General features: G+C 45.5%; 1 protein-coding gene across 3 annotated transcripts in view; it reads right to left on the bottom strand.

Annotated features, from left to right (window-relative positions):
• Positions 1-13,162, bottom strand: part of PCCA (propionyl-CoA carboxylase subunit alpha) — a 351,955-nt gene extending 338,793 nt beyond the window's left edge. For 2 of the 3 annotated variants that reach the window (XM_060191818.1, XM_060191817.1), the window contains exon 1: positions 12,895-13,048. In XM_060191818.1, coding sequence (XP_060047801.1) covers positions 12,895-12,993 — 99 coding nt within the window. In that variant the 5' untranslated portion in view covers positions 12,994-13,048. Of the gene's footprint in view, positions 1-12,894 lie in introns of all 3 variants that reach the window. The other variant, XM_060191819.1, reaches the window with a different exon arrangement.
• Between the last annotated feature and the right edge of the window lie 595 nt (positions 13,163-13,757).

Genomic DNA, 13,757 nt, shown 5'->3' with positions numbered 1-13,757 from the left:
AAACAAGAAAAGGCACAAATCAACAGCCTGATTGCACATCTCAAAGACCTAGAAGAAGAACAACAAAGGAATCCTAAAGCAACCAGAAGGACAGAAATTACTAAAGTTAGGGCAGAAATAAATAACATTAAGAATAGGAAAACCATACAAAAGATCAATGAAAGTAAATGTTGGTTCTTCGAAAGAGTGAACAAAATCGACAAACCTTTAGCCAGACTCACAAAACAAAAAAGGGAGAAGACCCAAATAAATCGGATAGTAAATGAAAGAGGAGAAATCACAACAGACACTGCAGAAATTCAACATACCATGCGAGGCTTCTATGAACAACTATATGCCACCAAGCTAGAGAACCTGGAAGAAATGAATGATTTCCTAGATACCTACCAACTTCCAAAACTAAGTAAAGAGGAAGTGGATAACATGAACAGGCCCATCACAGCTAATGAAATTGAAACAGTTATCAAAAATCTTCCCAAAAATAAAAGTCCTGGACCAGATGGTTTTACAAATGAATTCTACAAAACTTTCAAAGAAGAACTAATACCTCTACTTTTAAAAGTCTTCCAAAAGATTGAAGACACTGGAATACTCCCTGCCAGCTTCTATGAAGCCAACATCACTCTGATACCAAAAGCAGACAGGGACACAACCAAAAAAGAAAACTACAGACCAATATCTCTGATGAACATAGATGCGAAAATACTGAACAAAATTCTAGCCAACCGGATACAGCAGTATATCAAAAAGATTGTTCATCATGACCAAGTGGGGTTTATCCCAGGCATGCAAGGTTGGTTTAATATACGTAAATCAATCAATGTGATCCACCACATCAACAAAAGCAAGACCAAAAACCACATGGTCATATCAATAGATGCAGAGAAAGCCTTTGACAAAATACAACATCCCTTTATGATCAAAACACTACAAAAAATGGGAATAGATGGAAAATTCCTGAAGATAGTGGAGTCTATATATAGCAAACCTACAGCCAACATCATACTCAATGGTGAAAAACTGGAAGCATTTCCACTCAAATCAGGTACTAGACAGGGATGCCCACTATCACCATTACTATTCAACATAGTGTTGGAAGTTCTTGCCATAGCAATCAGACAGGAGCAAGGAATTAAAGGCATACAGATTGGAAGAGAAGAAGTCAAACTCTCCTTATTTGCAGATGACATGATAGTATACATGGAAAAACCTAAGGAATCCAGCAAGAAGCTTTTGGAAATCATCAGGCCATACAGTAAGGTGTCAGGCTATAAAATTAACATTCAAAAGTCAGTGGCATTCCTCTATGCAAACACTAAGTTAGAAGAACATGAAATCCAGAAATCAGTTCCTTTTTATATAGCAACAAAAACAATAAAATATCTAGGAGTAAATCTAACCAAAGAAGTAAAAGACTTGTATACTGAAAATTATGAGTCACTACTCAAAGAAATTGAAAAAGACACAAAGAAGTGGAAAGATATTCCATGTTCATGGGTTGGAAGAATTAACATCATCAAAATGAATATATTACCCAGAGCCATCTACAAATTTAATGCTATCCCCATCAAGATCCCAAGCACATTTTTTAGGAGAATAGAAAAAATGCTACAAATGTTTATCTGGAACCAGAAAAGACCTAGAATTGCCAAAACAATCTTGAGAAAAAAGAACAAAACCGGAGGCATCACACTGCCAGATCTCAAACTGTATTATAGGGCCATTGTCATCAAAACTGCTTAGTACTGGAACATGAACAGACACACTGAGGAGTGGAATAGAATTGAGAGCCCAGAAATGAGGCCCCACACGTATGGACATCTAATCTTTGACAAAGGGGCCCAGACTATTATATGGGGAAAGCAGAGTCTCTTCAACAAATGGTGTTGGAAACAATGGGTTGAAACATGCAGAAGAATGAAACTGAATCACTGTATCTCACCAAATACAAAAGTAAATTCCAAGTGGATCAAGGACTTGGATGTTAGGCCAGAAACTATCAGATACTTAGAGGAAAATATTGGAAGAACTTTTTTCCGCATAAATTTTAAAGACATTTTCAATGAAACGAATCCAATTACAAGGAAGACTAAGGCAAGTATAAACCTATGGGACTACATCAAATTAAAAAGCTTCTTCACAGCAAAAGAAACCACTACCCAAATCAAGAGACCCCTCACAGAATGGGAGAAGATCTTTACATGCCATACATCAGATAAGAGTTTAATAACCAACATATATAAAGAGCTTGCCAGACTCAACAACAAGACAACAAATAACCCCATCCAAAAATGGGGGGAGGACTTGGACAGAATATTCACCACAGAAGAGATCCAAAAGGCCGAGAAACACATGAAAAAATGCTCCAAGTCTCTGATTGTCAGAGAAATGCAAATCAAGACAACAATAAGATATCACTTCACTCCTGTGAGAATGTCACACATCAGAAAAGGTAACAGCAGCAAATGCTGGAGAGGGTGTGGGGTCAAAGGAACCCTCCTGCACTGTTGGTGGGAATGTCAATTGGTCCAACCTCTGTGGAGAACAGTCTGGAGAACTCTCAGAAGGCTAGAAATGGACCTACCCTATGACCCTGCAATTCCCCTCCTGGGGATATATCCTAAGGAACCCAACACATCCATCCAAAAAGCTCTGTGTACACATATGTTCTTGGCAGCACAATTTGTAATAGCCAAAACCTGGAAGCAACCCAGGTGTCCAACAACAGATGATTGGCTGAGCAAGTTGTGGTATAGATACACAATGGAATACTACTCAGCTGTAAAAAATGGTGACTTCACCGTTTTTAGCCGATCTTGGATGGACCTTGAAAAAATCATGTTGAGTGAAATAAGTCAGAAACAGAAGGATGAATACGGGATGATCTCACTCTCAGCCCGAAGTTGAAAAACAAGATTAGAAAAGAAAACAAGTCGAACCTGAAATGGAATTGGAGTATTACACCAAAGTAAAAGACTCTGGGGTGGGTGGGTACGTGGGGAGAATACAGGTCCATGAAAAATGATGAATGAAATAGTGGGGGTTGTATTGTTAAATGGGAATCTGGGGAATGTTATGCATGTAAAAAAAAAAAAGAAGTAGAAACACAAAGCAGAAATTGACTGAGTTTGGAGTATGGCACCAAAGTAAGAAAGCAGAAGTACCCTAGAGTTTGCAGTGAGTACCCTCCCTAACACTTCCTCTCCACTATTCTAAGCTTTGGGTCCATGATTGCTCTACAACTTGTTTGGCTTCGTATGTTAACTCTCTTTTCAGTCATCAGGTTCCAGATGCCACCAGGATGCCGGCCAGGCTTCCCTGGACTGAAGACCCCACCAATGTGTCCTGGAGCTCAGCTTCCCCAGAGCCCCACCCTTCTAGGGAAAGAGAGAGGCAGACTGGGAGTATGGAGCGACCAGTCAACGCCCATGTTCAGCGGGGAAGCAATTACAGAAGCCAGACCTTCTACCTTCTGCAACCCTCAATGACCCTGGGTCCATGCTCCCAGAGGAATAGAGAATGGGAAAGCTACTGGGGAGGGGGTGGGATATGGAGATTGGGCGGTGGGAATTGTGTGGAGTTGTACCCCTCCTACCCTATGGTTTTGTTAATTAATCCTTTCTTAAATAAAAAAAAAAAAAGCAGGGTGTTGCAGAGATAATCCAGTGGTTATGCAAAGAGACTTTCACAGCCCCTCAGCTATGCCACTGAGGTATAGGTCTTCTCCTGAGTTTCCTGGTTAGATCTCTGTCCCTTGGTGTCCCTCCCTGTTGCTGCTCCAGATTCTGAGGGTAGTAGCAATGGAGACTTAGAGTTGCACTTGGTGAGTCTCTGGGGAGTCCTCTCCTCCCTTCAGCTGTCCCCTTGTTGGTGGAGCAGACTGGAGGTGGTGTCTCAACTGATAAACTGCTGGACTGTTACCAGCCACTTAATCTCTCTTTATGCTCCTCTCTCCTCTGTCACCAGCCACACGTGTTTGTACTCACAGGTGATTTACTGGGTTCCTGTCATCATTCTAGTCCTGTCTTTTTTCGGTCCCGGGTGGTCTCCTTTGGTATTCCTAGTTGATCCGGGAGAGGAGAGGAGAGAAAGGGATCTGCTGCTGCTTGTAGCTCCGCCTCCGGAAGTCTCCCGGGTGATGGGTTTTAGTACCTTCACAAGGTACCTCACCAGCACTGTGTAATTCCAGACCACTTTCTAAATTACCTCAGCGTTGTTTTTTTTTTTAATTTCTTTATTGGGTGATTAATGTTTTACAGTCGACAGTAAATACAATAGTTTGTACATGCATCACATTTCTCAGTTTTCCACATAACAATACAACCCCCACTAGGTCTTCTGCCATCCTGTTCCTTGACCTGTACTCTCCCCCCGACCCACCCCAGAGTCTTTTACTTTGGTGAAACACATCAATTCCAGTTCAGGTTCTACTTGTGTTTTCTCTTCTGATCTTGTTTTTCAACTTCTGCCTGAGAATGAGATCATCCCATATTCATACTTCTGTTTCTGACTTATTTCACTTCAAATGATTTCATCAATCTCCATCCAAGATGGTCTCAGCCTTTTTTAATTTTTAATGTTAAAAAAGGGGTCATAGAGAGATAGCCCACCCAGTAGGGTGTATACCTTGCCATATGCAGGAGCCAAGATGGTAGATGATGTCCATGTTCCCATGATTGGGGACCTGAGTTCAAGCCCCATCACAGGGGTATCAGCAGGAAGAAAACTACACCATCAGCCCCCAACTCCCCACCTCCAGGGGAGTCGCTTCACAGGCGATGAAGCAGGTCTGCAGGTGTGTCTATCTTTCTCTCCTCCTCTCTGTCTTCCCCTCCTCTCTCCATTTCTCTCTGTCCTATCCAACAATGATAATAACTACAACAATAAAACAACAAGGGCAACAAAAGGGAGTAAATAAATAAAATAAATTTTTTTTTTTAAAAAAAGTCTTTAAAACGGAAAAGAATCCAACAAGAGCAGTGGATTGTTGTGCAGGGCCAGAGCCCCGGTGACTAGCCTGTGGCCAGAGCAATGGCACCATCAGGCACCAGAGGTGCCAGGTACAATCCAGGGATCTAGAAAACAAACAAATAAATAAATAAGTATAAAAACTGGGATCAGGAGGGTCGGGCACCTGGTTAAGCACACACCATACCAAGCACAGAAACCCAGGTTCAAGCACCTGTTCCCCACCTGCAGTTGGGAAGCTTCCCACGCAGTGAAGCAGGTCTGTGAATGTCTCTCTTTCTAGCCTTCTCTCAGTCTTCCCCACCCCTCTCAATCCTATCAAATAAAATAGAAGGGGGGGGGGGGAAAGAAGAAGAAGAAAGAACAGGGGGAAAACAATGGCCACCAGGAGCAGTGGATTCTGAGCGCCAGCACCGAGCCCCAGAGATAACAATGGTGGCACAAAATAAACAAATAAATAAATTTAATGAGTAAGAGTGAGAAATCAGAACATTGCTTGGTTCTGGCTTATGATGATACTTGGGCCTTGGGCATGCAAATCTGTGCTCTAACACAGTTATCTCCCAAACCCAACTTAATTTCTTTTAACTGCTCACAGAGGCTCACATTTGTAGGACTCCACTGCTCCCTGAGGTTTTTATTTATCTTTTTCTTTTCAGTTGCAGAAGGAGACAAAGAGGAAGAGAAAGAAACATGAGAGAAAGAGAGAGAGAAGCCACAACAAGCATCACTACACCATTTGTGAAACTTTCCTACGTGTCATGCATGTTGCTCCTATCTGGAGCCAGGAGCTTGAACCCAGGTCCTTCCACATGGTCAAGTGTTCACTCTACCAGGTGAGCTATCTCCCAGGCCCCCAAATAAGCAAATTTAAGAAGAATCCCCCAGGGACCTGCCTTCCCAGGTTCAAGTTCCTGTTCTACCACATGTGAGTACTGTATCTCTGTAGTGTCTCTGTCTCTGTCTCTCTCTACCTGATAAAGTCAGCCTGAAGTAGTAAAGTCTGAACAACAACAATAATAAATCATCCACATCCTCATTTTTCCAAAGTGATACCTTTGCTTCACCTATTGGAGACTCTTCAAAATAAGCTAGTGGTTTTGTGTGCTGACACTCCAGTGGGCCACAGACATCATCTTCATCTTCTCTAAAAACCAAAAGCCTTATCCAAGTCTCCGCAATCTTTATGTATTTATGTTTATGTGGCTCTGGGGTAAACCCAGGGTCTCATTCTTACACATTACTACTGGGAGTGGACTCCCAGGACCAGTCTGATTATTATTAGTAGTAGTTTATTTTGCTTTTATACGTTATAGGGAAAGACAGGAGAAAGAGACAGAAACAGGAGAGACATGTCTGCATGGTTACACTGTACAGGTGACTACTCTTTGGTGCCAGGGCTCAAACCCAGGATTAGGCAAGGTGCCTGTGCTGCCAAGTGAGTCACCTCCCAATGTCTCAATCTTTCACTCTTTGACTCTATGCTGGGGACACTTTCAGGGATTATGTTTGAGTTTGCGCAATAACAGTGATAGCATTAGGCAGTCAGGAGATGTTCCCCAAGCCGTTCAAATCTAAGGTCAGCTATATCTCCCAGTGAATGAATGAACATTACAATGGTTCCTTTCAAACTGTATCATGCAGGCTCTGTTCCTGTTCCTTCTCGCAACTTCAGTTTCAAAGAACTCACTTCATTAAACATTAACTGGCCCAGGCTTTCCTCCTCGGTTCACGGAGTCCAACTCCCATTTTTACCCAGATCACTGACCCAAAACTAGACACTTACTCCCCATCTTTCTTCCCAGCAACTAAACAGGCCTTCAGTAGTCCTCAAACTCCAACACCTAAAATAAAATTTCTCTAACCAAAAAAAAGTGGTCCGGGAGGTGGCGCAGTAGTAAAGCACTGGACTCTCAAGCATGAAGTCAGAGTTCAATCCCCGGCAGCACATGTACCAGAGTGATGTCTGGTTCTTTTTCTCTCTCTCTTCCTTTGTCATTAGTAAATAAATTTTTTTAAAAAGTCATTCCTAGTCTCCCTTTAGACCATGTAGAATTTTTTAAATTATTTCTTATTTCTTTTTTTATAGTTATTTATTCCCTTTTGTTGCCCTTGTTTTATTGTTGTAGTTATTATTGTTGTCAATATTGGATAGGACAGAGAGAAATGGAGACGAGGGGAAGACAGAGAGGGGGAGAGAAAGATAGACACCTGCAGACCTGCTTCAGTGCCTGTGAAGCAACTCCCCAGCAGGTGGGGAGACTGGGGAATCAAACCCGGATCCTCACTCCTGTCCTTGGGCTTTGCGACACATGCACTTAACCCGCTGTGCTACCACCAGACTCCTAGCCCATGTAGAATTTAAACAATGTCTTTTGCTTCACTCTTTCAATAAAAATTTCACAAGCAGGGGTCGGACGGTAGCGCAACAGGTTAAGTGCACATGGCACGAAGGGCAAGGACCAGCATAAGAATCCCAGTTCAAACCCCCCCTCCTCACCTAGGGGGGTCGCCTCACAAGCAGTCAAGCAGGTCTGCAAGTGTCTATCTTTCTCTCCCCCTGTCTTCCCTTCTTCTCTCCATTTCTCTGTCCTATCCAACAACAACGACATCAATAACAACAACAATAACCACAAGAATGTTAAACAACAAAGGCAACAAAAGGGGGAAAAAATAGCCTCCAGGAGCAGTGGATTCACGGTGCAGGCACCAAGCCCAGCTATAATCTTGGAGGCAAAGAAAAAAAAAAATTCACAACCATTTCTCCCTTAATATAAAGTTTTTACCAAGCCTTCCTCTCTCTTGAACTTCTTTTTATTGCCCTTGTTTTTTTTTTCTTATTGTTGTTGTTACTGACGTCATCGTTGTTGGATAGGACAGAGAGAAATGGACAGAGGAAGGAAAGACAGAGAGGGGGAGAGAAAGACACCTGCTTCACCGCCTATGAAGTGACTCCCCTGCAGGTGGGGAGCCGGGGGCTCAAACTGGGTCTTGAACTTCTTTTGAAAAAAGCCCAAAAGCAGGTGTATAAATGTCCACAAGAAGTTCATTATGCCAAAAACTTGGTTTAGACTAAAATCTTTGGATTTTTCTCCTAAAACAATTACCAGAAATCTATTGCATGTTGAAAAAAAAAAAATTGCTCCTGGGCAATTCTAAAACATTCAGCTATATTTCAACACTCTTTTCCATGACTAGAAAAGAAAATTAGGGACCGGGCAGTGGCATACCTAGTTAAATGCACATAGTACAAAGCGCAAGGACAGGCACAAGGATCCAAGTTCAAGCCCCTGCTCCCCATGTGCGGGGGGTGGGGTGGTGGTGGTGACCTCACAAGCAGTGAAAAAGGTCTGCAGGTGTCTTTCTCTCCTTCTTTATCTCCCCCTACCCCCTTAATTTCTCCGTGTCCTAGCCAATAAAAAATGGGGGGCGGGGATGGAGGGAGGGTTCCAAGTACCAGTGCTGAAGCATCAGCACTAATCCTGCAGACAAAAAGAAAACTGCAGCAACTTCAGGAAGACAAAACTCGAGCGCTCAAGTTTCCTGAATGAGCCAGGTAATAAAATTATCATTCAAATGACAATTTATCACTAGAAAAGGCAAGACTTAGAAATCATATCACCCTGGAAAGCTATCAGGGGAGGGGATGGGATACAGAGTTCTGGTGGTGGGAATTGTGTGGGCTGTACCCCTCTTATCCTATGGTTTTTTGTCAGTCTTTCCTTTTTTATAAATAAAAATGTAAAAAAATAGAAAAGAAATCATATCACCCAAGGTTCGGGAGGTGGCGCAGTGGATAATGCCTCTCAAGTATGAGGTCCTGAGTTCGATCCCCAGCAGCACATGTCCCAGAGGGACGTTTGTTCCTCTCTCTCTCTCCTATCTCTCTGTTTAATAAATAAATAAAGTATTTTTAAAAAGTAAACGGTGCGGAGGGGAGGGGTCTGGCAGTAGTGCAGCTGGTTAAGTGGAGGTGGCTGCAAAGTGCAAGAACCAGTGTAAGGATCTCAGCTGGAGGCCCTGGCTCCCCACCTGCAGGAAAGTGGTTTCATAGGCAGGGCAACAGGTCTGCAGGTGTCTATCTTTCTCCTCCCCCCTCTGTCTTCCTCTCCTCTCTCCATTTCTCTCTGTCCTATCCAGCAATGACAACATCAATAACAACAATAATGACTACAACAATAAAACAACAAGGATGACAAAAGGGAATAAATATTAAAAAATAATAATAATAAGCGGGGTCAGGCGGTAGTGCAGCAGGGTAAGCGCACATGACGCAAGGCGCAAGGACCAGCGCAAAGATCCCATTTCGAGCCCAGGGCTCCCCAACTGCAGGAGGGGGGGGGTCACTTCACAAGCGACAGGTCTGCAGGTGTTTATCTTCCTCTCCCCCTCTCTTTTCCCCTCCTCTCTCTATTTCTTTCTGTCCTATCCAACAAATCAATGGTAACAACAAGGACAACAAAATGGGAAAAAAATGGCCTCCAGGAGCAGTGGATTCACAGTGCAGGCACCAAGCCCCAGCGATAACCCTGGAGGCAATAATAATATTAAGTAGGGAGTCAGGTGGTAGCACATCAGGTTAAGCACACACGTGGCACAAAGCACAAGGACTGGAGTAAGGATCCCAGTTTGAGCTGGCTCCCCACCTGCAGAGTCGTCACTTCACAGGCAGTGAAGCTGGTCTGCAGGTGTCTATATCTTTCTCTCCCCCTCTGTCTTATCCTCCTCTCTCCATTTCTCTCTGTCCTATCCAACAACGACAGCAATAACAACCACTGTTGGTATTCTTTGTGTTGGTTTGCTCCCCTTCCCCCCAACCTCTAAGAGAATTGGTTTGGCCCTTGCTAGTTTCGTGCCCAGCCCACCCCCGATGCTAAGGACATCCAGAGTCCCAGCAGCAGCAGCGGAGAAAGAATGATGGAGAAGCACATGGTGTGGTGATTTGCCCGTTCGTGAATAAAGATTAAACTGCAGCTTCTCAGCCCAGCCGTGTGTCCCCGAGTCTGTCTCTGTCTAACGACAAATGGCGCCCACGTGGACCTGACCTGCGCATCTCTCAGATAAGTGAAGACAATCTGGCTACCTATGCACTATGGCCTTCTCTTCTGCTTGTAAAGAGATCTCCAAAGGCCTCTGCCCTTTCTTCACGAGACTGTTTCACTGTTTCTGGAACATTTATCTCTGGACCACTCTGTGGTTTCCGCCCAACGCCAGCCCACAGGAGCTGGCATATAAAAAGTTGAGTAACTGTAGCAGGTTATGGTTAGCCCAGCATCCTGCAGTCACTGAAAAAATGCAGCAAGGAGAAAGTAGGCATTTAAGTGGAGTGTGCTTTTAAAAAGCAGGAGACACACCAAATTAACTAGATGGGAAGGTCAACTGCATAGATGGAAAAGTAAGCCAGACCTGTGCAGTGGCTGGTAGGCCAGGTTTCGATTCTCTGGAGGCTAGAGTCTGCTGCCTGCTTTCTCACCAGCCAGATGGCTTGCAGGGGAGGAATCAAATCTTTAGATAAAGTTCAACTACAAATACATATGCATTGCAACTGGTTTCAAGTTGAGGGGAGAGAAACACAGAGAGGCAGCAGCTCCCATCCCCCTGGAGCGAGTGACCATGAACTCCAGGGCTCCTTCCCACCGCCAGAGAAATTTTCACTGGCGCAGACATAAACCTCTACTCCAGTAGGTCTTGTCACCCATCCAGATCCTATTTTGTCACTGAGGTCTGCATTATTAGCACAGGATCAGATAAGATGTAGTCTGCCAAGACATTAAAATGAATAAAGACAAGTCAAAGCATATGTAAGTCTCCTCTTTATTACAACAAAAGAAAAAAAAACCAAAGCATACGCAGTCCTCCTTTAGAACCCAAGAGGACTTGGTCCAAGGATATCTCCCTCCCAGCCAACGGCCCCACACTTACATCCAGATAGGTGAAATGACATCGTATTTAAATCTAAGTTCTCCCCCACCCCGTGTCCACCACATCATCTCCAGATTACTAATAAGACCCAAATCAGAGTGCTACACAGATGAAGTCACATCTCATTTAGTGCTGTCTTGGCCAGCAAGAGACAATACACAGATTGTAGCTACCACATAGGTGTCTGCGGTGACATTCTGTTAGGTTTACACAATGACAAAATCACCTGTGAGGACACATTTCCAAAAAAAATACACCCACTGCTGACCTGACAGAAAGCAGGTGTTACATGGTATTGTTTAGACAGCAGCAAGAACAAAAAGTGTGGCCAACAATGGCAACACAGTAACATCTCTCCTTCAAGACTCTCCAGTCTAAGTCAATACCACCCCTCCACCTCCAACAAGGAATGTTCTCCTTACTACAAAACCCTGAGTTCCTTGATAAAGATCCAGCCTGGAAGCTCTGACTCAAAGGTCCAAGTCTCTGTACTAAACACAGTGGGCTTTTCTCATTCACTCATCTATCATTCATTCTCTCTGGCCACAGGACCTTGACATGTGCTACATGTGTTACATGGCTTTTCTCTTTGCAAAGAAACAGTCACTTAAGTCCTTCAAAACTTGTTTCACTTTTTATATCTTACGGAGAACATTCACCGACCTTAAGGTTCCAGAGTTCTAAATCCTGTCACATAACTAGTTCTGCAATTTCTTCCCACTTAAACATCTGTTGTGAGGAGACTGGGTAGGTTAATAATATAAGCAAAGCATGGAATCAGGGTGTAGGCCTCAAAATCTTAACTTGTTGAAGTTGTTTTATTTTACTTCCTTGAAAGCAATGAAATTTCTCCCCTAATAGCACTTTAAACCTATTTGCCTCTGCTTATCAGAAGGCTAAAAGTTCTCAAATTCCAGCAACTATGCTTCTTCCCTAAAGAGGAAACACAAGATTTATTTAAAAAAAAAAAAAATTAAGTCTGAAAAAGTTTAGCGCTAACAAAGTGGCTTCACTAACACACAAAACCAGCTGTGACTCAATGCCCTTTATTAGTCCAGTTTCCTGGCTGCTCCTATAAATTGCAACTAACTACCAAGTAATAATTTCGAAACTATATAGCAACACAACAGAACTTGGAATACCAGCTTGACTGGGGGCAATCTGATGTCTACACTTAACTTGTCAAAATCCAGACTTACTTCCATTTCCAAGATCAGCTCAGCCCTCACTATTCATTCACCTGGGCACCAGAGCCCAGAGAGAGAGAGAGAGAGAGAGAGAAGAAAAAAAAGGGGGGGGGACGGTTCGGCCAGACATCTCAATCAGTTCGGAAGTTGAATCACAATAAATCACGTTACCAGCCAACTTTTAAGAGTGCTCTTTAAGAGGAAAAAATAATAACGAAGTAAAGAGGAAGCTCAACGCAGGTTGAGCGAGATGACAGGTGGTTTCCTAGGAGGGCTTCATTTTCAAACAAACTGATGCTGGATAAGTTAGTTATGTCCTGAAGCGGCCTTCACTCGTGAACTGCCAGACTGGTGTTCACGAGAAATAAAGAAATAAATAAAAATGTCAACGGCCACAAGCCAACGCTGCAACAGACGAGCCCAGGTGGGACTCCATGCATGGCACCAGCACGCCTTAGCACACAAGAGAATGGATGCGCAGGGCTGCGCCTACAAGGTTGACCCTAAAAGAGGAGCCCCCCCCCCCGCGACACCCCGTGGCGTCCTCTGCAAAGTCCCGGTGGGCCCACGACCCTGAATGACCCTGCTGCGAGCGGCAGAGCCAGAAGAGGAGCCGCCCCAAGGACACGCACCCCGTGCACCGCGGCCGGCCCGACGCGCAGGCGCAGGCGGCGCCACGCGGATGCTCCCGGGGCTGCTGGACCCGGGGCGCGCGCGACCGCACCCGGATCGTCCCGGGGACCCCGCGCGGGACAGAGCCGGGGAGCCCCCCCCTCAGGAGCCCGTGCCCGCGGGAAGCCCCCGCTCCTCTCCTCACCTGCAAGGTCCGCAGCACCACCGGCGGCGGGGCCCTTCGCCCGCGCCTCCCGGCCACCGCCGCCAGCGCCGCCGCCGTCCCCACCCAGAGCCCCGCCATTGTCGCCCCGCCGCCCGCCGCCGCGCTGACCTCTGACCCCTGCCGAGGGGCGGGCGGGGGTGTGTCGCAGCGCCGGCCAATCGCGGGCCGGGGCTCCGCTGGCCACGCCCCCGATCGCGTGGGAGGGGCTGGAAGGCGCCGCGTGGGCTCCGCGGTCGGACGGCGGGGCTGTAGGGAGGGCGGGCGCTAGGACCCGGGAGAACCAGGCTGGCGGACGCGTCCGACCCCCGGAAAGAGCCGCGACTGTGCCCGGCAGACCCGAGTGGACAGCTCGCCGGCTCACCCCCAGCTCCGAGGCCATCCCCCAGCCTGGGAGGACCAGCCAGGGCCTCAAGTTCCAGATGTGTCACCATCGCTCCCGCAGCACTTGCAGCCAGCCCCTGATGGCCACCCCCAGAATGACGGTCCCCAATTTCAAGTCACCCCTACTCCTGGCGCACCCCGAGTGACTGTTCCATATCCCAGATGTGTGCCCACACCGAGTCACCCCCAGAATGACTGTCCTCGATTCTAGATGTGTGCCCACGCCAACACTGCCCCACTCCTGACACACACCCAGGTGACTGTCGAGTATCATGGATAGCACTGAGGAAAGTGTGGATGTTGGAACAGTGCTGAGTTATCTCCTCTCTCTCTCTCTCAACAAGAAAAACGAAAAAATTGATCAGGGTGGTTGCTCAGCAAGCAGTATTGTGTATGGACAAGGGTTTACACTGAAAAGGAAAGCTCTGTAATAGAACAGAAATTCCCATCCCAGAAGGCAG

The sequence above is a fragment of the Erinaceus europaeus genome, chromosome 5, assembly GCF_950295315.1.
Source record: "Erinaceus europaeus chromosome 5, mEriEur2.1, whole genome shotgun sequence".
NCBI lineage: Eukaryota > Metazoa > Chordata > Mammalia > Eulipotyphla > Erinaceidae > Erinaceus > Erinaceus europaeus.
This window is presented reverse-complemented; position numbering and strand designations above follow the sequence as displayed.